This window comes from Drosophila ananassae, chromosome XL (assembly GCF_017639315.1).
Source record: "Drosophila ananassae strain 14024-0371.13 chromosome XL, ASM1763931v2, whole genome shotgun sequence".
In the NCBI taxonomy this organism is placed as follows: Eukaryota; Metazoa; Arthropoda; class Insecta; order Diptera; family Drosophilidae; genus Drosophila; species Drosophila ananassae.
This window is the reverse complement of record NC_057931.1, coordinates 4,090,050-4,116,993: the sequence shown is the minus strand read 5'-3', so window position 1 is coordinate 4,116,993 and position 26,944 is coordinate 4,090,050. Positions and strand designations below refer to the sequence as shown.

The 26,944-nt window shown below is 39.4% G+C and overlaps 5 protein-coding genes across 8 annotated transcripts in view; 2 read left to right on the top strand and 3 right to left on the bottom strand.

Annotated features, from left to right (window-relative positions):
- The window catches only part of LOC6504095 (actin-histidine N-methyltransferase), a 77,673-nt gene extending 61,323 nt beyond the window's left edge, over positions 1 to 16,350 (bottom strand). The window contains exons 1-3 of one of the 2 annotated variants that reach the window (XM_001964127.4): positions 15,839 to 16,350; positions 12,124 to 12,185; positions 11,973 to 12,034 (exon numbers count right to left, since the gene is read on the bottom strand). The gene's annotated coding sequence lies outside the window, so the exon portion shown is untranslated. Of the gene's footprint in view, positions 1 to 11,972; positions 12,052 to 12,123; positions 12,186 to 15,838 lie in introns of those variants that run through there. The other variant, XM_044716726.1, reaches the window with a different exon arrangement.
- Positions 1 to 23,222, top strand: part of LOC6503559 (integrin alpha-PS1) — a 57,511-nt gene extending 34,289 nt beyond the window's left edge. The window contains exons 2-9 of one of the 2 annotated variants that reach the window (XM_032452823.2): positions 8,922 to 9,049; positions 10,091 to 10,120; positions 14,649 to 14,761; positions 14,849 to 14,982; positions 18,613 to 20,006; positions 20,246 to 20,385; positions 20,450 to 21,526; positions 21,596 to 23,222. In XM_032452823.2, the coding sequence (XP_032308714.1) occupies positions 8,922 to 9,049; positions 10,091 to 10,120; positions 14,649 to 14,761; positions 14,849 to 14,982; positions 18,613 to 20,006; positions 20,246 to 20,385; positions 20,450 to 21,526; positions 21,596 to 21,841 (3,262 nt within the window). In that variant the 3' untranslated portion in view covers positions 21,842 to 23,222. The remainder of the gene's footprint in view (positions 1 to 8,921; positions 9,050 to 10,090; positions 10,121 to 14,648; positions 14,762 to 14,848; positions 14,983 to 18,612; positions 20,007 to 20,245; positions 20,386 to 20,449; positions 21,527 to 21,595) is intronic. The other variant, XM_001964124.4, reaches the window with a different exon arrangement.
- Positions 16,461 to 18,363, bottom strand: LOC6504093. The gene is made up of 2 exons (XM_001964125.4): positions 17,894 to 18,363; positions 16,461 to 17,206 (listed from the first exon to the last, which is right to left on the bottom strand). The coding sequence occupies exons 1-2, from the start codon at positions 18,066 to 18,068 to the stop codon at positions 16,734 to 16,736; spliced, it is 648 nt and encodes a 215-aa protein (XP_001964161.1). The 5' UTR covers positions 18,069 to 18,363; the 3' UTR covers positions 16,461 to 16,733.
- A 183-nt stretch (positions 23,223 to 23,405) lies between the features above and the next one.
- LOC6504092 (proteasome activator complex subunit 3) lies at positions 23,406 to 25,360 on the bottom strand. Of its 2 annotated transcripts, none has more exons than XM_001964123.4 (3): positions 25,264 to 25,360; positions 24,585 to 25,170; positions 23,406 to 24,527 (listed from the first exon to the last, which is right to left on the bottom strand). In XM_001964123.4, exons 2-3 carry the CDS (start codon positions 24,976 to 24,978, stop codon positions 24,160 to 24,162), a joined length of 762 nt encoding a protein of 253 aa, XP_001964159.1. In that variant the 5' UTR covers positions 24,979 to 25,170; positions 25,264 to 25,360; the 3' UTR covers positions 23,406 to 24,159. The 2 variants fall into 2 exon arrangements, with proteins under 2 accessions (XP_001964159.1, XP_014761185.1); XM_014905699.3 differs by having other exon boundaries at positions 24,585 to 25,173; positions 25,264 to 25,346.
- Positions 25,361 to 25,544: 184 nt separating this feature from the next.
- Positions 25,545 to 26,807, top strand: LOC6503560 (leucine-rich repeat-containing protein 57). The gene is made up of 2 exons (XM_001964122.4): positions 25,545 to 25,635; positions 25,698 to 26,807. The coding sequence occupies exon 2, from the start codon at positions 25,796 to 25,798 to the stop codon at positions 26,510 to 26,512; it is 717 nt and encodes a 238-aa protein (XP_001964158.1). The 5' UTR covers positions 25,545 to 25,635; positions 25,698 to 25,795; the 3' UTR covers positions 26,513 to 26,807.
- Positions 26,808 to 26,944: the final 137 nt, after the last annotated feature.

Below are 26,944 nucleotides of genomic sequence, written 5' to 3'. Positions count from 1 at the left end.
ATCGGTGCTATAGTAACTGAGTTACAATAAAAAGGTGTTAAATCTCTAAATTATCGAAAATTTATCGATTATTTAATTTTTAAATAGTATATATTGGTTTTATAGTAACTTATATAAAAGAACTATTAATAAATTAGAGCCCTTAAATCTACATCCTCATCTTATTAACACTTTTTAAAACTCACTCCACCATCATCTTGGCTAATCTATTGAGTTGATTCTCTCTAAACTGTGCCGAAATGAATGGCCTGACTATCATTAATCGACAAGCGATATTTATCGTTCCATTTATCGAATTAATCAACCAACTAGCCGCCGACAAACCCCCAAAATGTTCCCCTTTTTCTTCCACAATTTGTTTTCGAGCAATTTATGAGACAAAAAGGCAAAAGTCAGAAACAAAGGGGGCGAATATCAACTACAGTAGAGACTCTATAATGAATATCTTTAATATATTCCCATAATATCTATAGAAAACTATTCCTCTGTAGTGATTATTCACTGTAGGCCCCCAGAGGCTGCGCATGCGCCTCTTGCCAGAGACAAATTTCCGAATTGTGATCCAAACGCTTGACCTTGCCATCAATTTTCATAATGGGAACATGGGAGTGGAGTGGGAGTGGGAGTGGGGGAAAAAAACTTGGGAAATGGGCAGTGAGCCGTGGGGGAAATGGAAATTAAACCGCTGGGCTGCTGCTGCTGCGGCCTGCGCTTTCCCAACAAAACACACAAAAAACAAGCCAAAATACAAAACGCGATAAGCTGCAAAGCCGCGGGCCAATTGCCTGACTGGCTACTTGGGTTACGTTCCAACTTGGATCAAATGCACTGGAAAAAAATTACTTTTCTTATCTAATAATTGGGAGGAAATAAATTAAATCTTAAAGGTATTGGGTAATATTTAGGTAACTTTTTTTAGAAGGTTTGCCAGTTTTTTAAGTAAAAGTGCTAGGAATTTTGGTTTCATATTTTCCTACCTTATGGAGTATACCTATTATAACTCGATCATCAGTTTTGTATTATAAAAGTACAAGCATTATATAAGTATTATAGAAGTACAAGTTTTGTATTATAGAAGTACAAGCTATCATATAGTCTGCCATAGACTATACCCTGCCATAGCACTCTTTTATTCTATTTTTTCTTCGACTTTATAGAGTATACCCACCATAACTCGATCATCAGTAGCTCTATCCAACTGAAACTTTGGGAAGTTCTGTATTATAATAGAACTACCTATCATATAGCCCATAAACTCTATCATAGCTCTCTTATATAATTTTATCCAACCTTATAGAGTAGACCCACCATAACTCGATCATCAGTAGCTCTATCCCACTGAAACTTCATGAAGTGCTGTATTATAAAAGTACCAACTATCATATAGCCAGAAAACTCTACCCTAGCACTACTTCCCTATTTTTTCTTCCCTTTTCTCTCAGTGCCTTTACAGATCGATGGCACTGATGGTGGGTTGATGGTTGGTGGTTTCGATGGCCTGGCCTGGCCTGGCCCGACTTGGTGGCTTGGCGGCTTAGTTGGTTCGACGGGTAGCGGTTAACGCGGGCTACCGCGTCAATTTAGCGCTCCAGTGGTCACCGACTCTCGCATATATAATATGTAGATCGTTGATATATAGAGTTCCCGTTTTTTTTTTTTTATATTTGACCCACAATTAATCAGAGCTGCACAGCTGCAAACGAGTTGAGCTACGAGTTTTATATATTTTTTTTTTTTACGATTTTTTTGGGCAGACTTATCGGCTAATAGAACGCCCAAGCAAAACAAGAGGGGACTACTATACTTTTGAGTGCATTTCCTGTATCAGTTTCCCATTCGGTTGGCCAAATTAACGAGCCGTGAGCGATGACCCAATCGAATAAAGTAGAGCAGGGTTGGGTCATCCCAAAAAAAATTACTACTTTGCTTTTTATTCAAAAAAATAAAACCAAAAAAAATGGATAAAAAATGGAATAAAGTAGGCCTTAAGTTTGAAGATTTTCTTGACTTTTAAGAGGCGGCGCCATTGAGAGGGTCATTATTATATAATATCATTGAAAGCCCTCCCTATTGCCACTTCCTTGGAGCTTCCTCTTTATATTTATAGTTTTTTCTTTGAGGGATTTTAATGGACCCATCGACGGAAACGCGTGCCTTCCTACCATTATAGTTTCTGGCTACTGATTTGGCTTTCTATTTTCTATTTTTTTTTTTGGCAAAAGCCAAGATTTTTGTTGCAAATTGAAACATCCACGGATGTCCGACTAATGGCTGTCGATATTTATAACCAGAAAATAATAAACGGCCGAAGACCCTAAGGGATATGACTTCATCTGACACCTTGACATGCCACCTAGGGGGGGAGTTGGGATGATGACTTAACCAAAAAAATCCCATCAAATTATGCGCATTTGCCGACTGCCTGTCTTGAATTTTTAACAGAGACTGGACTGGACTGGAGTGGAGTGGAGTGGAGTCCCCCCCTATTGTTGACAGACTGGTACCACCCCCTTCCAAAAAAAAAAACAAAAACCCAAACTCTATATATGGAATGTGTTTGACGTGGCGGCTGTCGGATGTATTTTGTATTTCTTCAAGTGACAAATCTCTCGGGTTATTGGGTTTTCAGTTTTCAGTTTTTGAGTTTTTTGGGTTGGGTTGTCTTGGGTTACGGATCTCAAAAGTGATCAGATTCGATCACATCCACTTCGATTTGAATTTAATTTTGAGTGAATATGGTTCTGGAAGTGTTGAAAGAAGAGTTCTTGGGGGGGGGAGTTCTAATGGAGTTTGAAGGAATTTGTTTATTTTATTATCGTATGATTTATTATAATTATAAGAGATATATGGGAAGAAAAGAGGACATAGACGATCTTATTAAATATTACTTTAATATTCATTTTAGGGGGTATTTGTATTGAAACTATAAACTTTTTAGAAGCTATATACATCATAAGAAACTTTATATGATGTGATATATGATATATCTGATATATTCCCATAAAATCCCTAAAATCCAGGCTTAAAAGTATACTTTAAAACTAAAAATTGTTGAGAAAAAGTTACAAAACATTTATTACATATTTTATATAAAATAAAATAATATTTCCCCATACCTTAAGAAGCACTCTCCTTCCAATCCCATGATAGATGTTCCACTGTACCACTAATACCCATAATCCCCTCCCAAAAAAAAAGAACTAATAACCCCCACTCGTTGATGGATGACTTTGACATTGAGTCCATGGGTTTATGGTTTTATTTATTTTTTTTTTTTTTGGGGCAATAGGTCTCCCCCCTCATTCGAGTGTCGACTTAATGCGCAAATTCAATTAGGCAATTGGCTTCTGTGGCCATTATTGGAGTGTCCACTGTATGGCTAATTTGATTTCGAACTTTGGCTGTCGGTTTACCATCACAGAGACTCCGACTCAGATACATTCCAATTTGACGCAAAACTCCTGGCTCTCAGTTGGAGGTATTTTTATTTTATTTTTTTCCCCCGACAGCTGCAGAGGCGGAGGCGGCCTATCTTTGCATTCGATCGGACAGGTAAGCAGAGTGTCTCAGGTAGAAAAAAAAAATAAAAAGGGAAATACATAGGGGGTGCCCTCATCTGCATCCGTTTGTTCCCTGGCCCAGCAGGAAGTATCCTGCGAAACACGAACTCTCTGCCGATTTCCGTGAAGGAACAAAACAACAAAAATCGAAAAATGAATAAATAATAAGCCAGAATAGAGAGTGGAGAGTGGAGAGTCTAGTATGGAGAGTGGAGAGTCTAGTATGGAGAGTGGAGAGACGTGACTAACATCGATTGGCCCGGAGGCATAATTAAAACAACATCACCTGGCGACACCTCAGCCAAATAATAATCAGCACACTCACCTTTGGGCGAAAAGCAAAGGTTCCAGATAGTCGGATACACTGTCACAAATTATTCCCAATAAGTCAGAGCAGAAACAAGCAAACAGTCATAAAGATATGATGGCCAAATAAACAATAGAATCTAAAGAAACTCGTTAAGAAATATCTTTGAAGTTCTTTTTGAGAAAACTAATGATTCAGTTTCTTTGAAAAATACTCTCTTTTTAGAGCAGTTTTGAATATATTTCGAATCTATGGAGAAGTATGAAAGTATCTCTAATTCTTTATAAGAAGTATCTCTATTCCTTTAGCTATCTGATAGATATCATAGAAGTATCTCTAGTTGAGATTTTTAAGAAGAAAGTACTTGTATTCTTTAAAATCTGAATAAAATTGTAAAGTAACTTAGAGATAAAACTCTACTATAGATACTATATCTCTACTATCTATATCTTATAAATCTTGACAGAGTTATTAAGAGGATTGTGAAAGTATCTTTATAGCCTTATAAGTTGTATCTATTTTAGAGATATAGTATATCTTTTTATAAAATTATGAAGAGTATTATGATCCTATCTATATCTTGGAAATCTTAATAAGTAGATATACTGCTACTTCTATCTCTATATTGACTTCTATCTTTAATATAAAAATAAAATTATTTAGTAACTTCAAAAAGAGAAGAGAGAACTATATAACTATCTATAAGTAGTATCTGTACTTCTATATCTATACTATATCTACAATACTACCTATCCCAAACAGATCTTACAAATCTCTATAAAATTATTATTAAAAAGTATTATGAAAGTAACTCTCTCTCCTTATAAGTAGTATCTCCACTCCTATCTACTTTTATTTATATTTCTTTGTCTTCAAACTATCTTGAAAACCTCAATAGAGTATTGTAGTACTATAGAGTATTAACAGAAACACCTCCACCCTGAAAAGAAACCCCTTCAATTTATGCAACGAACCTCCCATCTTATCGCACTTGCGTCACAACCGTAGCTTTCCAGCTAAAAATTAATAATAAAAAATAAATAAACGCGAAATGGGAAAGGCATCTCGAAACCGGAAAGAGTTCTATATATTTCCGATGAGACATAAGTTCCTAGTACCCCCTATCCCCAAGAGATCCATAAATATCGAGATGGTGACCCCATCGAGTCGTCGGGGTCACCACCGAGAACCAAAATGAATGGAACTTTTTTTTTGTGGCTGGGGGCAGACAAATGATAATAAATAAATATGCCACGAGGGTGGGGCGACACTGCACCACTCGAGAGATATGTAGTAGGGGGGGATGCCACTTGGAAACACTTGTGATAATCATGACTAATAAGATACACAAACAGAGACTGCGACTCTGGGACTTTGGGAGAATGGGAAGACAAACACAGCTGCCAGACAACAAAGTACTGACAATTCGAGAGAATGCAATTTGGGGGAAGTTGCTCCAAAAAAAAAAAGGGGTATACTTGGGTTATAATATCTAAAATTAGAGAGGGGAGAAGAAAGAGGTTACAGGGAGGAGGAGAGTGTGCTAGGGGAGTCTTAAGTTTAAGATACTTTTGGACTCTTTTTTAAAGTAGCTCTTAGACTAGTTCTTTGACCAACTCTTAGACTAACTTTTAAACTAACTTTTGGACTAGTTTTAAAACTATCTTAGACTAACTTTTAGACTAACTCTTAGAGTAATTTTCAAAATAACTTCTAGACTAACTTTTAGACTATCATTTAAACTATTTCTTAGACTATCTTTTAGAGTAACTTCAAGACTAACTTTTAGACCAATTTTTGGACTAACTTCTAGACTATCTTTAAGACCAACTCTTAGACCACCTCTTAGACTTTTTCCCCTTTTGAAGAATAGTAGCCTTTCTTCCAAGTCTCTTCCTCAATAAAAAAATAATAATTAAATTTTTTAATGAAACTCCCCCGAAGAATAAGCCTTCTCCAGAGTAGAGAAGAGTAGAAAGGGTCTTCCCAATCAAACAATCAAATTCTCACAAGAGACTCTTAAATCTGCGGGTGCTGGTTGTATGCCTCTTCTGCCCCGGGGGGTGCTGGCACTCCAAAAAGGGGTTCGATCTCCCCCTCCCGCCCAACTCCGCCCCTGGAGTTTCTCAAGTAAAGCAATTGAGGCGACACGCGCCCATTGCCTTAAAGCGGCAATTAATGTTCAAATTTAATTAAACGAATTCTAAGCCGTCGTCGGAGATCCCCCCAACTACAACCAGAAACCACCACCAGAAAAAAAGAAAAGATCTTGATTTTAATTGCACTTGAGACTGAGACACTGGGATACCCTTTCCCCAGACTCCGCTAAGTGGCAAGTGCCATAAAGAACTAGAGCTCTAGACTTGCCTCTTGCCTCTTATTTTGGTCTTAAATTGAAATTCCAGCTAGAGGAGATCATTAAGAAAGTTTTATGGACTTTTGCCAGATTTATGTGACTTTTAGGGATTTCTTTACTTCTCTGTTAGATGTCAAAGTTACCATTTCTCACCTGCAACACCTGTTTAAAATTAACAAACAAAGACCAGGTCAAAAGTCAAACAAACAAACAAGTCTCTGCCATAAAAAGAGGCAGTCTCAGGTCAGGTTTTAGGTCGAAATCTGTTGCAATCCCAATTCCCTTCCAGAGTGTCAACACTAATGACCTCCAAGATACTAAAAAGCAAGAAGATCTAGTTTCTTGAACTCTAAAACAGGTTCTTGGTAATACTTTCAAGAGTTTATTTCCCTAAAAAAGAGCTCTTGATTTATCACTCAACTTTAAACACTATAATTTAGCAATTAAATCATAGTTTAGATTAGCTAATCACTTGCTTTAAAGCTTAGCCTCTTAAAACCTCTTAAAAATAATAAAAATAAAAAAAATAAATACTTAACTCCCCCAAAGGGAATTTCGGACTTCGACAAGCCGACAAATGTGTCAATTTTGAGGCGACAAAAGCGATAACTCTGAGCACGCCCATAAACTTGCCACTACACTACCACCCCCACCCCGCCCCGCTCCCTTTTTTTTGGGGGAGCCACCCACACACACACCCACACCCATGCCACCACCCTAAGCCACCCTCACCCCCCACCTCTCACCTCCTCAGCAATTTGGCCACCAGTTTCTGCCTTTCGGCCACTTACAGATTTCTTTTATTTTCGATTTTTGCCTTCCTGGGCCACAGTAATGCCTCAAATGCACTGAGAGAAATTAGTTTACATATTTAACTAATTGTTTATAGATTTTATATTTTTTTAATATTTTTAATAATCATTTTTTAAGGTTAACTTCTAAGATTCTATCTTGCACTTCTTGAAAATCCCTAAAAGATAGCCATTTATCTTCTTGAATTTCTTGATTTTGTATATTTTGTATCTCTTCATTTTGTTTTTTAAGTTTAAATATGAAATAAATAAGTTTAAGTAATTATGTATTTTTTATATTTATTATATTTATATTTTTAAGCTTAAAACTTCGCCTCTTCTGCCCAAAATATCTCCAAACTCCGTAAAAGATAGTCTTTATATTCTTGAATTTCTTGATTTAATATTTTGTATATTTTTGTTTTTATTTTATATTTAAAATAGTTAAGTATTCAATTTAAGTAATTATACCTGTATGTATTTGTTTTCTTTATAAATTTAATAATGTATTTATAAATATGAAATATTTCTGGCTTAGACCTTTCCTTTCCACCTTGAAACTCCCTAAAAGATAGCCTTTTTCTTCTTGACTTTGCGATTAAATTTTGTATCTTTTGATACATTTTTTTGCATATTTTTTTTCCCAGTGTATCTGCCTCTCTCTATGTGTGTGTGTGTGTGTGTGTGTGTGTGGGTTGTGTAGGTGCCACTTAATGGCCGCCATAAACCCACTCCTCCTCGCTTTCGTGTTTCGCGGTTGTCGCGACATGCAATTGCCTTTTGTTGCTGTCGCAGATGTTGCTCTTGTACTTGCAACACAGTTGCTTGTTGTTGTTGTTGTTTGTTATATTGTTGTTGCTGTTGCTGTTGCTGTTGGTTATGGTTATAGCCAAACTTACGGCTGCAGGATAATGAACATTCATGTTAAACACGTTAAGCGACCAAACGTGCCTGCCCGAGTGGGTGAGACTTGAATATTTTTTTTCTCGCTTTTCTGTTTCTGTTTCTGTTTTTTACTTAATTTTTTTCTTTATATATATTTTTGTTAAAATGTTTAACCCCTTAGGCCACGCCTTTTTTCTCTCACTTATTCCCTTTTTTTAAATATATTTTTAAGTATTTAAAACTATTTTTTATATAATTTTTTCTGGATTTTTTTTAGACTCTATGTTTTGAAGATATTTTTTGACTTTTTTGTTTAATTTTTTATGTTTTTTAAGTGCCACTTTTTAGCACTATTTTTTAAAATTATTCTTATTATTTAAATTATTCCTTAAGCCCTTAAGTCATCAAGAGTCTATATACCTGGGCTGCTCCTTGATTTGCTTTTAAGCTCATTAGCCCCATCTTTCGTGCAGACGCGCCCCTGGCAACCCTGCCCCATGCCCCATGCCCCCTGTCAGACAACGCCACTGCACACGTTTATCGCCCCAAGTAATTACATTTTGGCAGGGCCAAGCCCCAAAAAAATAAAGTAAAAAAAATATAAAAAATATAAAAAACAGAAACCCCAAAAAGAGACGCCAAGAGCCAAGTGCATTGAACCAAAGTCTGAAGGGGAATCTGAGTCTGGAACTCGAAATCGAATCGAATTTAAATCAATTAACTGCCCAGAGTTAAGATCTGTCTGAAGATCATGGTCTTTAAGATGATATATCTCAGATAACTTGACTATAACTCCATATATCCTAAAGAACTCTTCATAGAACTCTGTACTTTGACTTATAGAACTATCATACTAATTTCTATACTTTTTTGTCAAAATCTGACTTCAGATCATGGTCTTTAAGAGCCTATATCTCAAGTAACTCAGCAATTACTCGACATATCCTAAAGAACTCTTCATAAAACCTTATAGTTTGATTATAATAACTAATATACTAATTTTGAACCATTTTCTCTTACAGGGTCTTAGTGGGCGCCCCTTTGGATCAAAATCGACAGCCGAACACCTCGCACTCTGGCGCCCTCTGGCGATGTCCGATAACCCAAAGTCTCGATGATTGCGATCAAGTCATTACCGATGGCAGGCGTTGTAAGTTTCAGCTTTAAAACTCAAGTTTCTATCTAAAGATCTTAGAATCTAATATTTTTAAAATTAAAATAAATAAGCAGTTATGTTTTTAAGTTTATTTTCAGTATTATAATTATTATTATTATTATTTTTTAGAAAAAAAGAATCTATAGCTTACGTATATAAAACCCAGATCCAGTCAATAACTTCTAACCCAGCTTCCGGTACTTGTATGCCCCCCAAAAATAAAGCCTTTAACTATTTTTTCCCATTTTTTATTTAATTTTGGTGAAGGATATTTTAAAAACCCTGTCCCTAGGCTCTGATTTATATTTAAATTGTAGTTTGTTCCCAAGTTTGCTTCCAAGACCCAACAAAATATATATAGAAATAAATAATCCTGCTACCAAGTGATTAATCGGTTTCTATCGGTCATCCTGCCATCCCTAACCGATAAACGATAAGTCCGAAACTGTACCTTGGCAACTGTACATAAACGATTGCGAAATGCTGTACAAAGAACTGTGACTAAAAGTGTCTAACCTTATTTCTTAGTTTTAAGTTTTAAGAGAGAATGCTGTGATCGAAAAATCATTGAAACGGATTAAAAAATTTAATAAAAATGTTAATCGATAAGTCTGATCATTCGTTTCATCGATTTGATCGATAAATACAAAAATCATGTTAGAAAATGAAAAAAAATATTGAAATCTTGCTTCCAAATGGCACTACCTACTGTATAGATCCACATTCTTAGCATCTTAGCGATTATATAAACCATAAATATATATATAGATCACTATATCGATATTTGATTTATAATTATTCTTTCTCTTTTTTTCTTTCTTATTTTTTCTTATTTTTTTGTTCTCTTCCCCCATTTATATATCCACTATATATATTATTAAAATATATATATTTAATTTTGATTCTGCCAATCGAAATTCGAAAATCGTAATTGGTGCGCATAACTGGGAAACCTCATTTTTGTGATCTGAAACTGATCCTAACCTCAAAAAATAAATACCAAAAAAAATAATAATAATTACTGAATCACTTTAGCATCGAGCGGAGGTTATGAGATGAATAAGAGTAAGTGGTATTGGGTGCTTTAATTGTTGTCTTGCCCACAAAAAAATAAAACAAAATAAAACAAACAAAAAAATAAATAAAATACCAAATCAGATACTCAACTAAAAATACTAAAAATATATAAAAACAAGAAAGGAAAGCTAACTTCGGGCGGAGCCGAAGTTTATATACCCTTGCAGTTCAGTCGCAGTCCGATAGGTGGCGCCACGCATCTATATTATTAGATATACAGCGGATCGTATATAGTCGGCCGATCCTTATGAAATTTGGCATATCGAATTATTTTGACCAAAGAAGCATACATTGAAAATCCCATCCTTCTAACTTGAAAAACAACGAAGTTATGCCATTTCCGATCAATCAGTTATATGGCAGCTATAGGATATAGTCGACCGATCTTTATGAAATTTGGCAGATCGTATAAGTTGGACCAAATAAGAATCCATAGAAAGTCCCAACCTTCTAACTTGAAAAACAACGAAGTTATGCCATTTCCGATCAATCAGTTATATGGCAGCTATAGGATATAGTCGACCGATCCCGGCCGTTCCGACTTATGTACTACCTGCAAAGGAAAGAAGGGTGTGTGCAAAGTTTCAACTCGATAGCTTTAAAACTGAGAGACTAGTTTGCGTAGAAACAGACAGACAGACGGACAGACAGACAGACGGACAGACAGACAGACAGACAGACAGACAGACGGACAGACGGACAGACGGACAGACGGACATGCTTATATCGACTCAGGAGGTGATCCTGATCAAGAATATATATACTTTATAGGGTCGGAGATGTCTCCTTCACTGCGTTGCACACTTTTGACCAAAATTATAATACCCTCTGCAAGGGTATAATAAATAAAATAAAGCCCATCTCATTGCAACCGCTAACACCACGTTTTTATTTTCATTCCAAAGACATCTCTATATATATATTCTAAAAAATCTATATATATCTCTAAAAAATCAGTAATCAGTATTTCATAACTTACCTTTGCGCTTGTTTTCGATTAAAAAGCATTATTTTCAAATCAGAGCACTCATATCTTATACGATCGCCACCCGCTTGCACATATATTTGTTAAAAAATATATATAAAATATAAATAAAATATAGCATATTCTTAAATATATATATCCGCAATCACTGAATGTTTTGCTTAACTTTGGCTTTCAATTTCTTAATAATTAACAGAACACGCATGCGCGCACTTATTATTTTGAATTAAAATTGTTTAGAAAATATATTCGTATTTATATTTTTAAGTTTAGAAACAGCTTAAGAATTTTTCCAGTGACCTATAAATTATTTTTAAATACTGCAGGGAGTGCACATGTTATCCGATCATTTGTTAACATAATCGGGGAATAATTTTTTTTCATTTTTTATTCAACGCTTCCCTGCCCGGCACTACAACTTCATTATCGGCGTCATATGTTGGCCATTTCCTTTCAAAAGTCTCGCTGGATTATTCCCGGAATGCTATACGAAAAAAAATACTAGGGAAGGGGGGGACCAAGTAATACCCATAAGACCCAAAAGAGGCTACACATTTTCGACTCATTTAGCACTAATTATACAACTTCTGACAGCTGAGGAGATTATGATACTCTTTTTTTTTAAGAATTATATGGGGGGTAATTTTTATAAAGTTATATATGATATTCTTGATATATAGAAGGTCATATAGCTTGAAATTATTGTCGGGGATTTCTATACTCTTTATAAAAATGGGGGCTTTGAATATAATATGTGTGTATATTATTTTTTAAACACTATATATTATATATTAGTAAGTATTTATGTAAAATATATATGTTTTATATAATATATATTAAAAAAAAACTACTTACCCCCTGATTTTTTCAAGATTTCCACCATTTTACATCAAAATATTAGACATTAGATCTGAAAACTTTAACAAAAATCAATCTATTAGTTCAAAAGTGTTGAGAAAACTTTTTAAAAATATTGAAAATCAAAAATGTACAAAAAACTACTTACCCCTTGATTTTTTCAATATTTCCACAATTTTCCTTCAAAATATTACATAATAGATCTGAAACCTTAAAAAAAAATCAATATTAGTTCAAAAATGTCAAGAAAACTTTTCAAAAACATTTTCAAAATATTAAAAATAAAAAGGTAACAATTTTTAAACCAAAATTTAAGTATTTCAAGCATTATTTTTGTTTTAAAAAATTTCGAAAACCAAGAATTGAAACTCTTTTTAAAAAAAAACAATAAAATTTCACCAAAAATCCCTTTTCTAGGGTATCCCAGTCTTCGATTCGCTTTTTAAAACCCCCCTTTTATGTAAATTCATTTGCACTTTTGCCCTGTTGGGTGTACCCAACATTACCCCCTCAGGGTCCCCCCTTTGATTTTGAAGAAAAAGAAAAAAAGAGCCCACAGCCATGCGATGCCACATGTAGCATGCAACTGGGTCGTCTTGTTGTTGTTTCTGCCTCTCTGACCGGGTTTCTTCAGACCCCCAGTCTTCTGATGCTTCTGCTAATTCTTCTGACTTTGCTTATTCTTCTTCTTGGGCAACTTATTCCTCCAGTTCTTCTGCTTCTTCTTTTCTTTTGGCAATCAGAGCGTAGCGGTTAAAAAAAAAATAAATAAAAAATAAAAAAAGTCTCTGGCAAACGGCGCCGCCCCAGAACGTGACAAATTTTCTAAAACTATGGGCACATAGAAAAAGAAAACACCAAAGACCTAAAACAAGTGTTGGAAAGGCACTAAAAAAAATATTTTCTCCTAAAAATGCTTCAAAACTGTAAAAAGTAAAGTCTAATAGTCATATTTTTGAAAGTAAAAACTTGAAGAAACTATTTTTCTTAGTGTACAATAAGAAGCTCGACAAAAAACAAAAACAAATGTCGGCCGGCATAAAAATAACTGCAAACTGTAAAAAATACAGCACATATGCAAATTCTTGAACGTAAATAGTACGGAATTTTGTTGAGAAAAGTGGGCGAAAAGTGGGTTGTCGTTATTTTTCTCGGAATTTTACTTAAAACCCTATTTTTTTTCTTTATTTTTCTTTATATTTTTGTTCTTTTTATTTAGCTCTTTACCTTCAGTATTGAAAAGTGCAAAAATAAACACAATGTCAGTGACGAAAATACAAATAAAATTAAAGGTTAAATTAAAATTTAAATAAAACTTAATTAATATATTTTTTTTTGAGTGGGCGGTGGGCAGGGCCTGAAAGCTATCCAGCTGCGCGACTTTCACTGCGTCGGCGCGACAACCGGGCGCGTTTTAAAACGCGTCAAACCCGTCAAGAACAGCCCACGCCCCAAAGGCCCCAAAGACCCAAAAAAAAAAAACAAAAAAAATGAAAAACCTGAAGAAAATTATGATCTCTCTACCTGTCTCTTTCGTGTAATAATCATTTATCATTTTTCAACACTTTAATGCTTTAAAATGCATTCTAAATCAATTTCGTTCGGCTCTCTCGATTGCGCTTTCCATTTCCATGTTTTTGTGCGCTCTTTTGCTTCGTTTCATGCTTCGTTTAATCAACGAATTCTTCTCCCCCCTTTCTACTGCCCCCCCATCCCACCCATCCCCACCTCTTGTTGTTGCTCAATTTATTTTTTTTTGTGCAACATGCCGCCACATGTTCGAAACAAATGCAACAACATTCTCACACATTTCTATTTTTGGGGCTATTTTTGTTGTTGCTTTTTCTTACCAAAAAAAAAAATTGAAAAAAAAATAGCTGTAAATAATTGAATTGTTTTTAGTTTCTTTTTCAATTTGCATTTCAAGTTTAAAGTTAGAGTGGACCTTAATGAGCCAAAAATCTAAATCATATTTAAAAATAAAAAAATAACTAAAGAAAAAAACAAAAAAATTATATTTTTTTAGAGAAATCTTAAAAATATTATTTTTTAATGTTAAAGTGAACCTTGTTTAAGAAAAAAATTCACAAAAATCCCCTTTGTAATGTTTCATTATAAATAGTTTAATAAAATAAATATTAAAAAAAATGTAAATCATACTTTTGGGAGCCCATTGACCTCAAATATTACTCATACGCCATGTAGGAGCTTTACAGTGTTGCAAAAACTTGCAAAAATCTCCATCCTTATTGTACAAATAACTGTATATATATTATATAATCTTGTAAATGAATTTTTTTTTGTGAATGATTAATGTTTGTTTAATTAATTGTTGTTTATAGTTAAAAAAAAAAAAAAACTTGTTGAAAATGCATATTTATTAATTATTCTTCGAGTTATTAATTATATATATTATTACCATTATTGTTGTTGTATTACTGTTGTTGTTGTTGTTGTTGCTGACACATACACACCTCCACACTTACACACTTCCACACACACACACACACATTACACACTCAGAGAAATCACAGAAAATCACCATTGCAATTGTAACTGTGATTTTTTTTTGGCAATTTTCTAACATTGGTATCTCTCTCTTATTCTCTCTGCACTCTCTCCGCACCTCCACTGCACGCTCTCTCTCTCTCGGCCCCCCCTCGGAATCTGCAGCTTACGACAGTGAGATTCTCTCTCCGCCCGCCAGTGACGAAATCAAAGAGGGCCAATGGATGGGCGTTACCGTTCAATCGAATCCCCTACAGGCCAATGGAGTTGGTGGCAAGGTGGGTTTTTTCTTATTTTTTATTATTTCATAATTATTCTAATTATTTATTGCATTTTTTTATCTTAAATAATTTTTTTTTAATTAGGTCCTTGTCTGCGCCCATCGCTATATGTACATTATAGGCGAAAATCGTTATGGCCAGGGTCTCTGCTATCTTCTGACCAACGATTTGCAATTCGAAGAAGTCTACGAGCCCTGCAAAGGTCGTGCAGTTCAAAGGTAAAAGCTCTAAACTCTAAAAATAATAAATTTTAAATGTATATTAGCTTCAGTGACGAAGGAACCGCGCTCATCAATCTCTCCTATAATTTTCTATCAAATTTATTATAAAAACTACACTCCCCATATCATAAATATTTCAATATCTAATGATCAAAAAGTTGACAAGGGTCAGTTTTCCAGAAAAATAAACAAAAACGTCAAGAAAAAGTGTCAAGGTGAATTATCAGTCACGCATTTTAAATGGCCAGAAGGGATGGAGTGGTCTTTTTGGCCAATTAGCATGCAGGATGGGTAGGGTCAGGTGTTCAAGTGTGACCCCGATGACGTCGATGCGACCGACCTGCACAGTCCAAAAAGGCCACAAGCATTCTCCTGTAGGTGAATTTTAATTTATTTAAATGACACGAGAAGGACGCACACCCACATGATGACCGAAATCAAGGAGCGGTTGGGAGTTCCAAGTCACCCACCAGGCCTGTCATCATTTAGGGATATGCAATTTTTCATCCAGCAGGAAGCTTGCGTGTCCAAACACGTTTTCTCAGGCCAAAAAGAGGCAAAATGAGGGAAGGAGATGGAATATTCGACCATGTTGACCCTGGTCATCCATTAGTGTCCACGTGGGATTAGACAAATGGCAGGGAAATAAAGATACGGGCGCCCAAAGAGTCCTTTTGCTGTTGACCAGGGTCATCTATTAGTGTCCCTATACGCATGTCCTTGACATTATGCATTAGAAGGGAGGGGATTACTTAATTAAAAGATTAATTTAATAATTAATATACTTATTTTATTAATTAATATATATATAATTAATATGCTTATTATTTTTTAAAGAAATTTAAAAACTTACTTTTCTCCTTTTTTACTGTTATCTGTGGAACTTCCTTTGTTATGGTCGCTGCTCCCCCTTAACGGTACTTTCCTCTCAATGCACTCTCACCTATGGAGAGAGCGCTTCAAACCGCTCGCGAAAAGAATGCACGTGAAAGAGAGGAGCACCCCAAGTCGAATTTCACAATAAAATGATTAATTCAATAAAATCATATATTATTACGTTTAAAATAGTTATAAGTTTTAACTAAGAGTACAGGGGTGGCATTTTCTAAGAAAGTAAACATTTTTGCAACAAAAACACAACTCACTGACACAAAAACACACGATCACAACCGGCGTTAGTTATTTTTCAATTAGTTTCTTGATTATCTTAAGCAGTTACTTACTTAGTTACTATTTAAACAAAACTTTGCTATTAAAAGCACAAATATAACGCGAAAAAATGAGAAAAAGAGGAGCAAGATCAGAAAAGCGGCCGGCGGAAAACGAAAAGTGCTGGAAAGCGTCGATGCCGGCCATGATCAGAGCTTTCCAGTCTAGGTGTTTTGCAACACTGAGAGTTGGGCGGGAAAAAGGAAGATTTTAAATCTCTTCTTAAAGACTTTGCTTTTTACTTTAAAAATAAAAGGAATAAAATCTATGGAACAGAAAGAATTTAATATAGAGGGCTTCACAATATCCAGAGGCGATCATACAGGTTACATATTATTTACCATGTCCAAATAAAGATAATTTAAAAACCCAATCCAAGAAGAAATTTCGGTGGTCCTAAACAATGATTCAATCCTCCAGAGAGCTCCATCCGATAGTGGTGCATCTATAATTTTGAATAAACTAACAAAATGGTGGACCTGGACACCCTATGGGGTCACAAGGTCACCACAACTAACCCAGCCCGGCTAGGTGAAGAGCTAACGGTTCATCTTCATCAAGGCGCGCTTCAGCATCACCATGTTTGAAACTAAGATAATGACATAGGCGATCGGCAAGAAGATTCCACCCTCACGGGTACGAGATACACGACCAAGATTGTCCAAAAAACCAAAGACTGCCAGGAGGGCTATGCTGGCCAGACTCTTCAGCGCCGAGATCCATGGCGTGGTACAGATGATGTTTGTGAGGTGCAGGAGTGCCTGCAGGAGTAGAAGGACACCGATCCAGTCGTGGGATTGCAGATCGACTCCGTGCACATAAACTAGGGCAGACATAAACAGCAGCGGTATCTCCTTCACCAGGTTCCAGGGGCGAGAGCCAGTCTTCCTGCCGGCCTGGATGGCCGGGACGTTCTGGATGTAGATGGTGTCGGAGGCGAACTGTGCTGCCTGCCGCTGCTGATGCTGCTGCTGCTGCTGCTGGTGACGAGTGCGACGAGGAAATCCTAGCACTGGAAATAGATACGAAAAATAATTAGATTTGATTGGAAAAAGGGGGGTTTAAGAGAAGAGATGACAGTGCAAGTAGGTGACGAAGCACACTCAGCGTGAGAGCATTACTGCTTCAAGAAGGTAACGAAACACAGGGTGCTAGCATCACTGGACGTAGAGTCGAAGAAGGTGACGAACCACATCCAAAGTGTGCTTCTTAATGGGAGGACAATAGTCTTAGTAGATCACGAACCACACTTGCTCTTATCACTGGAAGAGAGAATCTGTCCTAGTAGGTGTCGAACCACTCAGTGTGCAAGTACCACTCTGAACGTGGGTGTCCCAGTAGGTGACGAACCATACTCAGAGTGTGCTTACCACAAGAAGAGGGAGACAATTCTAGTAGGTGACGAAACACATCCAGAAATGATTGCCTATTACTGGGAGATAGCTACAGTCTTGTAGGTGACGAGCCACATCCTGAGTGTGCTTATCACTGGGAGAAGGTGACACTCCTAGTAGGTGACGAACCACACCCAGAGTATGGTTATCACTGGGAGAGGGCGATAGTCCCAGTAGGTGACGAACCTTATCCATCGTGCAAGCATCACTGTGGACGTGGCAGTCCTAGTAGGTGACGAACCACACCTTGATTATGGCTTATCCCTATGGACAGACAGTCCAAGCAGGTGACGAAGCATACTTACTGTCCATAGCAACCTCCTCACGGGTAAGAGGACCCGGCGAGCGAGCCCCTCTCTGCTGACGACCGAGGCGCGGTGGCGCCACAATGATCCCCGGGTTGAGGGTCTGCAATTGGGCTGCAGCTGCTGCGGCAGCCATCGAGTTCCTGGTGCGGCGGTTGGTCTTGGTGGGGTCCATCTTGATCGTCCGGATATATCACTACTCACCTGATCGCGAAAACAAACTAAATCGAAAACCTAAATCTCAACTAAGCTAACTCTAAACTCGCGTTGTCTAAACTCGAAACTTCACTACGAAACCCGATTACAAAGATCGAAAAAATAGTAGAAAATAAATTTAAAACTACCTATTATTAATATTATTATTCGCCCGATGTAAAATTGGAAAAGTAGAAACCTATATCTAGCTGACTGGAAACTAATATTAGAGAATACGATGTGTTCCGCTTCAACTGCCGATGTAGAATGAGACTATACGGATTCGTTCGAGCTTAGGTGGATTCCAAATTTTGACATTTCATGTCCATGGACTACTTGTTAGGAGACTTTATTTCAACCAAAAGGGTCTAGTGTTCCACTTTTTTAAGGATTTGAATCAAGAAGGCTGTGATTTTGGGAGCAGAGTGACATTTAAGAAAGTGCTATAGTTCCTTAACTGAAACCCCAAACTTAAAACAAAGTGTCTAACCTTTTTAATTTTGAAACCATCCTTCCTCCCACAGACAACACGAGGACTATGGGTTGTGTCAGGCTGGAACTTCCGCGGCTCTCCTGGAGGATGACACGATGGTTCTGGGCTCTCCCGGGCCCTTCACCTGGCGCGGCTCCATCTGGGTGACCCAGGTCGGTGGGGAGTACCTGCAGCGGGACAAGACCACCTACTACAGCGATCACAGCGACTCCACGTCCCCGGTGGACAAGTACAGCTACCTGGGAATGTCGGTGACAGGAGGACGATTCTTCGGTGGCATGTCCTACGTGGCGGGAGCTCCTCGCTCCATGGGCCATGGTCAGGTGGTGATATTCAATGCCTCGAACACAAATCCCATACCGAAGCACATGATCTTGGACGGAGAACAGTTTGGCTCCAGTTTCGGCTACGAACTGGCCACTGCGGATGTTAATGGCGACCATCGGCCGGATCTCTTGGTGGCCGCTCCCTTGTACTTCACCAAGTCGGAGGGAGGAGCCGTCTATGTCTACCAGAACGACCAGGACTCGCTGCCGCTGAAGTACACCCTGAAACTGACCGGAACACTGGAGAGTCGGTTCGGCCTGGCCCTGGCCAACATCGGGGACCTGAACAAGGACAACTGCGAGGATGTGGCTATTGGAGCGCCCTACGAGGGCAACGGTGTGGTCTACATCTATCTGGGCTCCCGCCAGGGACTCAATTCGAAGCCGGCCCAGAAGATTATGGCCTCGGAACTGGGTGGAACCACTCCCTCCGTCCAGCCCATTCGCACTTTTGGCATCTCCATCGCGGGGAATGCTGACTTGGATGGGAACTCCTATCCGGACTTGGTAATTGGTGCCTATAATTCCTCGGCCACGGTGGTGCTCCTGGCCAGACCCATCATCTCCATCCAGACGAGCGTGAAGAGCGAGGAGCTGAAGAACATGGATCCGAATCAGCCGGGCTGCCGCAACGATACTTCCAGTAATCTCACCTGCTTCACCTTCGAGGCCTGCTGCAGCATCGATCCCTACGACGAGAAGAGCAAGGAGCTCCGTCTGGCCTACAACGTGGAGGCGGAGACCTTCGATCATGTCAAGAAATTCTCCCGGGTCTTCTTCGATCGCGACAACAAGCGCAGCAACGTCTTCAGTCGAGTGGTTCGCGTCAGAACGGATGGCAGGACAGCCTGCGATCGGGTCACTGGATACATCAAGGCCAATACGAGGGACATCCAGACACCGGTTCGTTTCCGTCTGAAGTACAGCCTGGAAGAGCCTCCGCTGGCCAAGTCCGCTTTGATTCGATTGAATCCCATACTGGATCAGACGCAGGCTCACATCGATTTCGAGGGAACATTCCAGAAGGATTGCGGCGATGATGATCTGTGCGAGAGCAACTTGGTCCTGCGGGCCGAACCGAATATTACACAGGAAGCTGGTAAGTTTCAAGGATAATCTATAGCTTCTTAGTCTGTAGGGTCCAAGTCACGGTCGCCAAAAAGCGCAGCTTGAAGTCACGGTCGCCATGATCTGTAGCTTCAAGTCACGGTCGCCATAAACCATAGCTTCAAGTCACGGTCGCCATGAACTGTAGCTTCAAGTCACGGTCGCCATGATCTGTAGCTTCAAGTCACGGTCGCCATAAACAGAGTATTACATCTCCCACTTAACTTTCAGGACCCGACTACACCCTCATCCTGGATGAAACCGAATTGGAAGTGCGGATCAATGTCAGCAATCTGGCAGACTCCGCCTATGAAGCCCAGCTCTTCATAGCCCACCAGGCGGGTGTCTCCTATGTGGCCACCAAGAAACCGGTAAGTAGAATCTTAGGGATCTAGGGATCTCCAATTCAACAACTAACTCTCAACCTCTTTACAGACCAATGCCACCTGTAACAGCTTCAACACCACCCTGGTGGCCTGCAGTCTCGGCAATCCCATGCTCCGTGGCACCACCACCTTTGTGACCATTCGATTCCAGCCCAAGGGCCTGGAGCCCAGCGAGAAGTCCATGCAGTTCCACATCTTTGCGAATACCACCTCGAAACTGGTGGGCCGGGAGAAGCCGGAAAAGATTCTTCACATCAAGGTGGTGCGGCGGGCGAAGCTCCATTTCCGCGGATGGGCGATACCGGAGCAGAGCTTCTACAGTGCCGGGACACCGGCTGGAGCCACCAACACAGCCATGGGAGTCGCCAGCAGCGAAGTGGAGCAGCGATCTGGTCCGATGACAATGGACGATGTGGGCACTCAGGTGCATCATAGCTTCACGATCTTCAACGAGGGTCCCTCGACGGCGCCCAAGGTCCGCATGGTGATCCACTGGCCGTGGTCCCTACCCAACGATCTCCAGAGCGGCATTGTGGATCAGTATCTGCTCTACTTGGAGCAAGTACCCACCGTCGAGGTGGGCATCGGCGAGTGCTCCGTGGCGCAGGAGTATGTGAATCCCCAGAAACTGGTCAGTGGATCGAGGGAGTCCATCGATTATCTGACTGCTCCCGCACAGCTGATGATGTGGTCGTCCCGCCCGAGGACTCAACACAACAAGACCACGATTCACACCCAGAAGAGTTACTATTCCAGTGGGAAGAGTGACTCGTCCGAGTCACAGAATCGCGTGAAGCGCAGCTTCCTGGAGCGGGTGACTCGCCTGGAGCGTCTGATGTACGATCCGGAGGGTGGATCCACCTCCGCCTCCAATTCCAATGGCAAGAAGCAGGACATCGTCGAGTTGGACTGTAACAAGGGTACGGCGAGGTGTGTCCGGATCGAGTGCGACATCAACAACATGCCGGCCCGATCCGAGGCCCAGGTAGTGGTCAAGGCGAGGCTCTGGAACTCCACCCTGGTGGGTCAGTATCCCCGGGTGGATCGTGTTCGGATCATCTCCACGGCAAGTGCCCAGATACCCGAGGACTTTGGAGTGGAAGTCATGGAGCACAATAACATAGAGGTAGGGGGATTGGATGAATAGAACTCCTGGAGAAGATCTCTTATTAATCACTTACCCTTTTACCCTCAGGTGGAAACCCGAGCCTATCCTGAGCTGAGGAACCAACAGAGCGACCCTTCCCTGCCCTGGCTCATCATCATCCTGGCCATTGTTGGGGGCATACTGGTCCTGGCCCTGCTAACCTATGTCCTGTGGAAGTGCGGCTTCTTTAAGCGCATCCGACCCACAGATCCGACGCTCAGCGGCAATCTGGAGAAGATGAACGAGGAGAAGCCGTTCCTGGCGCCGGCGAAGAACCCCCATCACGTTTTCTAACAAGAGGGCACCGTCGGCTGGGATCTGGTGCGTCGTCGGAAGCGTCGTCGTCGTCATCGTCCATTCCGGCTACCAACACGTCATCCCGCTCTTGCCCACCACCGTCAGAACAACGAGGAGGATGATGAGGATGAGGAGGAGGTGGATGTCCTGTCACTGACACCGCCACCACCACCCATTAGTATCCTTAGTTGGGGCAACGATGGCTACTACCAGGCCAGTGCCGCCTGGTGGGGTCACATGTGATTCGGATGAGGAGGATCTGAGTGGATCATGTAGTGGATCAAGTTAGGATCAAGTGGGTTGTGGTTCAATGTGCCATTTCGTTTACTTAAAGCAGAGAGGAGAGCATCCGGAGAGGGTATCCGGGTATCCAGGTATCCGGCTTAGTTTTTATGAGGGGAGGGGAGGGTCTAAAGCCGGATAAAGTCAAGTTCCTAACATCGGCTATAACTTTAAACTTAAAAACTATCACCTAGAAACCATAAACCCATAAAAAACAAGTATACCCGGTACTTTTGGGTTCCATAAGTCCAAAAAAAACCCTATCTTGAAGATTTCCTTCTGATTCCACTTCTAAACTCTCCAAGTACCGGGTATGGACTACAAAAAAAATACAACTTCTCGAAAACAGAAACTCCTAAAAGCCCCAAACCTTCATAGTTCCGGAAAACGAAATCTCCAATTTCGAAACAAAATCTCCTTTTACTTCCAAACTGCCAATAATAGTCGATGTTAGTGACTTGAGTCTAAAATTTAAAGTCTAGAAAGTCTATATATATATATATATTTAAAGCCAAGAACCCAAAACGTTGATAATTTGTGTAAAAAATGTTCTTTGTCATATAATATTATTTAGTAATATTTAAATGCTTATTTAGAATTAAATTTTAAGGTTAAGTCGAAGACGCGATTATTCCGAATATAGCATACAAAAAAAAAAAACACTGCCAGGAACAACTATTTGAGTGCCTCACGATATATATCGGACAAATCGGACTATATATTATATAATCCCAAAAAACTGGACACATTTTTCAAAGTATTAGCACAGAGTTATACTAAGAGTTAAAAAAAAAAAACAAAAAAAATAACAGAATTTAGAACATTACTTTGTTAAAAATCACTTTACTATTTCTTATTATTTTTTTTTATGTGGCACTTTATAACTTAAGATCAGAAATGGAACAGATTTACCCGAAAAATTGTTAATATATTTAATCTACTCTTTTTTTTTTGTATGTATTGTATGTATGTATTGTGTGGGCGGATGGCGTAGTTAAATTAGTTGTATATAATATTACGAACTAGCTGTACTAGCTGTAAATAGTAATTATTCCTTTTTGATCTATTTAATATACGATTCTTTTTTTTAAAACGATTTATATGCTTTTTGAATTTCATTTTTGGCGCCAAAAACATGTTTGAAGCGAACAAGTTCGAACAATCGAACCTGTTGGAAGGCAACATGTGTTTAGTGTTGGAAAACGTCGACCCTTTGGCGCACTTTTTCAAAGCGGAAAGGTGCTTGTATTTTATTTAATAAAAAAGAAAAAAACAATTATTTAATACTCTGCCGAAAGGTCACAAGGCTATCATTTTTATTACATAAGTTTTTCAGTTTTTTTGTTTTTTACATCGCGTCGCCGGTCGCCAGCTGCCTAGGCCGTTTACTTATTAATTTTCCATTTATCCATATTTCGAGATATATTCTTTATCCGCTTTTGTTTTTGGAAAAAAAAAAACTGTTCAAAAATCAGCACAGCCATTTTCCGTCTGCCCCTGTTTTCTAATTCAACATTTTTTGATATATGTTTCTTTTTTTTTTGTTTATTATTATTTTCTTTTTTTATAGCTATAGGCTATTAGTGGAATCTATACAGCTTTCGGTTTCTTGTAATTCTATTCATATTCTTGTTTTTTAGTTTTTTTTTCTTATTTTTTTTTTTAATGTTTTTTTTTTAGTAACTGACATTAAACTCTAGACGTACAAATGGTTTAATAACTCTTATCGTCCTTCCAGCTATTGCTTAAATGTCTGTCTTATTCAGGATTCCTCAATATTATCATTAAGATTTCAACTTTTCAGCTCTTTTGTCGCTTATTTCGTTTTTTGTTTATGTTTTTTTGTCAGTTTGTTGAGGAGGCTCCAAGGCGCGGGAAAAGGCGTGTGTGATTTGATTTTGAAATCCGGAATACAAGTTTTTTCAAATAAAAAAAAAATGATTATTGATGGAAAAAGAAAATTAATGAAACAAAAGTAGGGCAGGAGGTAGTTTTAGCAAAAAAAAAAAAAAGATTTGAAAACAGCAGCGCACTTAGTATAGACTCTCGGTGTTGGAGGAGCGCGGCTTCTTCAGCTTCTCCAGATTCTTAATGACTATGTCGTGGAGCGAGGAATAGCGATTGCGAACCTCACAAACGACCAACCACAGGCTGAGGTACTCCTTCTCGTCCAGCTCGACAACAGCTCGCCGATAATCATCGATGTGCGGATACTTGGCCACCTTCGACACCACCTTGGCGCGCGACAAAAAGTAACGCGATATTTGGTCAAAGAATGCGGCAGCCTCCGACTCCACAGTTTGGATCTCGGCCAGAGTATCCTCCTGAATGGAGACACCAAAGTTATTGCCATCCTCGATCTTGGGAATCATAAACGAGATCCACATCTTCAATAGATTGGCTATAAGATATTGGATATTGTATTTTCGATTTAGTTTTTCTTACAAATTCTACTTACAATCCTCTACCAGCTTGCGTATAATCGGCTTCACCACCTTGATCATCTCGCAGAGCGGCTTGTTGCACGGCACAGTGCCCGATGGCAGGGCCAACACCGGCTGACCAGACACCAGCACATCCTTGCGTGCCCGTTTCGTTGGCGGATGATCCCCATCCTCGGTAGCACCGTCACCGTCCTCGGAATTGTGATTCTTAACCAGAACCGGAGCCAGCGCCGGTATATTTAGATCCTGATGCACCTCATCAAAGTTACGCTCATTGAACATTGGTGTGGCGAGCAGTTCATTCAGCTGGACGATCTTCTCCGGGAAGCGCTTGGTTATTAACAGCTCGGCCTTCTGGATGAGAGAGTCCTTGTACTCTTGTACTTTAACCACCGTATCGTTTGGCATATTGTTGGTGTTATAATTGTTGTTTGTACAACAGCGGCTATATTTCGAGACTTCGAGAGTTTGGAATAGAAAAACTAACAGCGTTTCTGCGAATTTTGACGCGTCTCTTAATCGCCCTGCGTTATGCCTTTTGCCTTTCCTTGCCTCTGTCCCACTGTCCCACGGTTCCTGTTTGCCAGCGACGACGGCGCTCTGCTTAAAGACACCGAACAAGATGTTAAAAAAAAAAAAACACACGTGTGCCGGTTAGTTGTGAAATTAAATGGAAATATTCCTCTCACTTACCGACAATTTCGTGCAAGCTAATTCTATTTATGCGGCAGCGTGGTCACCAGTGTTGCCAGAGTCGGCACATTAAAATACTGCAAATAATACCAGAAAAAGGGTTGCCAGATCGTAAGGTTCATCTTTCCCGCTTATATTCTATATTATTTAGATTAATTTCCTTATCATTCTATTTAAAAGAATAAAAATCTAGAATTTAAATAAATATAGTCTATGAATTTATAGTTTTTGTTGAGTATTTGCAATTAATTTAGTTTGGCGCCAGTTAGTAGTCTGCATGCCCCACAGATGGCGCTCTGGCCTATAAACTATCGATAGTCACACTTCTATTTATCGGCTGCTTCTTCTTCATCCTTGAAACATTAATTAATTGTAAATAATTAAAGAATTCCTGATAATTAGCATGTAATTACTAAGGAACTACTACTTTACAGTCACACCAAGGAAAAGGTCACAAAGGCAGACAAAAAGCAACAGCAGGAAGCCAAAAACCAAACCGTAACACCCACAAGGAACGAGGAGTGCCACAAAAATGGGCAACAAGCAGATTAAGCAGCACCTGGAAACGGCCCAGAAGACGGGCATACTGAAGATATCGCTGCAACGCCTCCAGGAGTTCCCGCCCCAACTGAAGGCCTACCCCAATGTACTGAAGACCCTGGATCTGTCCGAGAATCGGTTCGAACGTGTCCCCGACGAGCTGGGCAAGCTGACGCTGCTGAAGCACCTGAATCTGAGCGGCAACAAGCTGGCTGAGCTGAACGAAGTGGTCGGCGAACTGGTCAAGCTGGAGGTGCTCCTGCTGATGGACAATCTGCTGACACGACTGCCCAAGACGCTGGCCAACTGCACCCACCTGAAGACCGTCAATCTGAGTCACAACCAGCTGAAGGAGTTCCCGTCCATGTTGTGCGGCCTGAAGCAATTGGATGTCCTGGATCTGTCGCGCAACCGAATCACCGAGGTGCCCTCGGAGGTGGGCGGGCTGTATGTCACCGAGCTGAACCTCAATCAGAACCAGATCTCCACGTTGGCCGAGGATGTGGCCGACTGTCCGAAGCTGAAGACCCTGCGGCTGGAGGAGAACTGTCTACAGGCGAGCGCCTTCACGCCACGCATCCTCAAGGATTCTAAAATCTGTAATCTAGCCGTGGACGGCAACCTCTTTCAGTCCAAGCAGTTCACCGATCTCGATGGCTACGACGTCTACATGGAACGCTATACGGCGGTGAAAAAGAAGATGTTCTAGATTCTTGCACCTTTCCCCTAATCCTCTAGAGAGATTCCCTCTTTATATTTGAATATATATTATATATGTGTGTGTGTGTATGTTTCCTAATCCTGAACAGATCCCTATCCCTATCCCTGCCATTAATTTATGATCATAAATAGCTTAATTTTATGCCTCCAGAGAGATGCGTTCGAGAAGAAAAGACTCGAAATGGACGTGGAATCGAGGATATATATCTTTGTAGCAGTGATATTAGGGAACTCCGATTACAGATTTTCCGATTTTCTATCAAATCTAAGATTTATCACAAAAACAAAGCTTGTAATTGTTTAATCTTATATAGAATATATATATTTTTTATTGCAAATGTGTAATCATTTAATAAATTAGTAAAATTCACAATTGGTTTTCGTTTTTTTTTTGTTTTTTCAGCTCAAAAATTTATATTTT

Coding starts and splice junctions, on each gene's coding strand:
- LOC6504093 (XM_001964125.4), bottom strand. CDS start 18,068: ATGGACCCCACCAAGACCAACCGCCGCACCAGGAACTCGATGGCTGCC. Junction 17,207..17,893: donor TGAGGAGGTTGCTATGGACA/GTAAGTATGCTT, acceptor ATCTATTTCCAG/TGCTAGGATTTCCTCGTCGC.
- LOC6504092 (XM_001964123.4), bottom strand. CDS start 24,978: ATGCCAAACGATACGGTGGTTAAAGTACAAGAGTACAAGGACTCTCTC. Junction 24,528..24,584: donor ACGCAAGCTGGTAGAGGATT/GTAAGTAGAATT, acceptor AATATCTTATAG/CCAATCTATTGAAGATGTGG.
- LOC6503560 (XM_001964122.4), top strand. CDS start 25,796: ATGGGCAACAAGCAGATTAAGCAGCACCTGGAAACGGCCCAGAAGACG.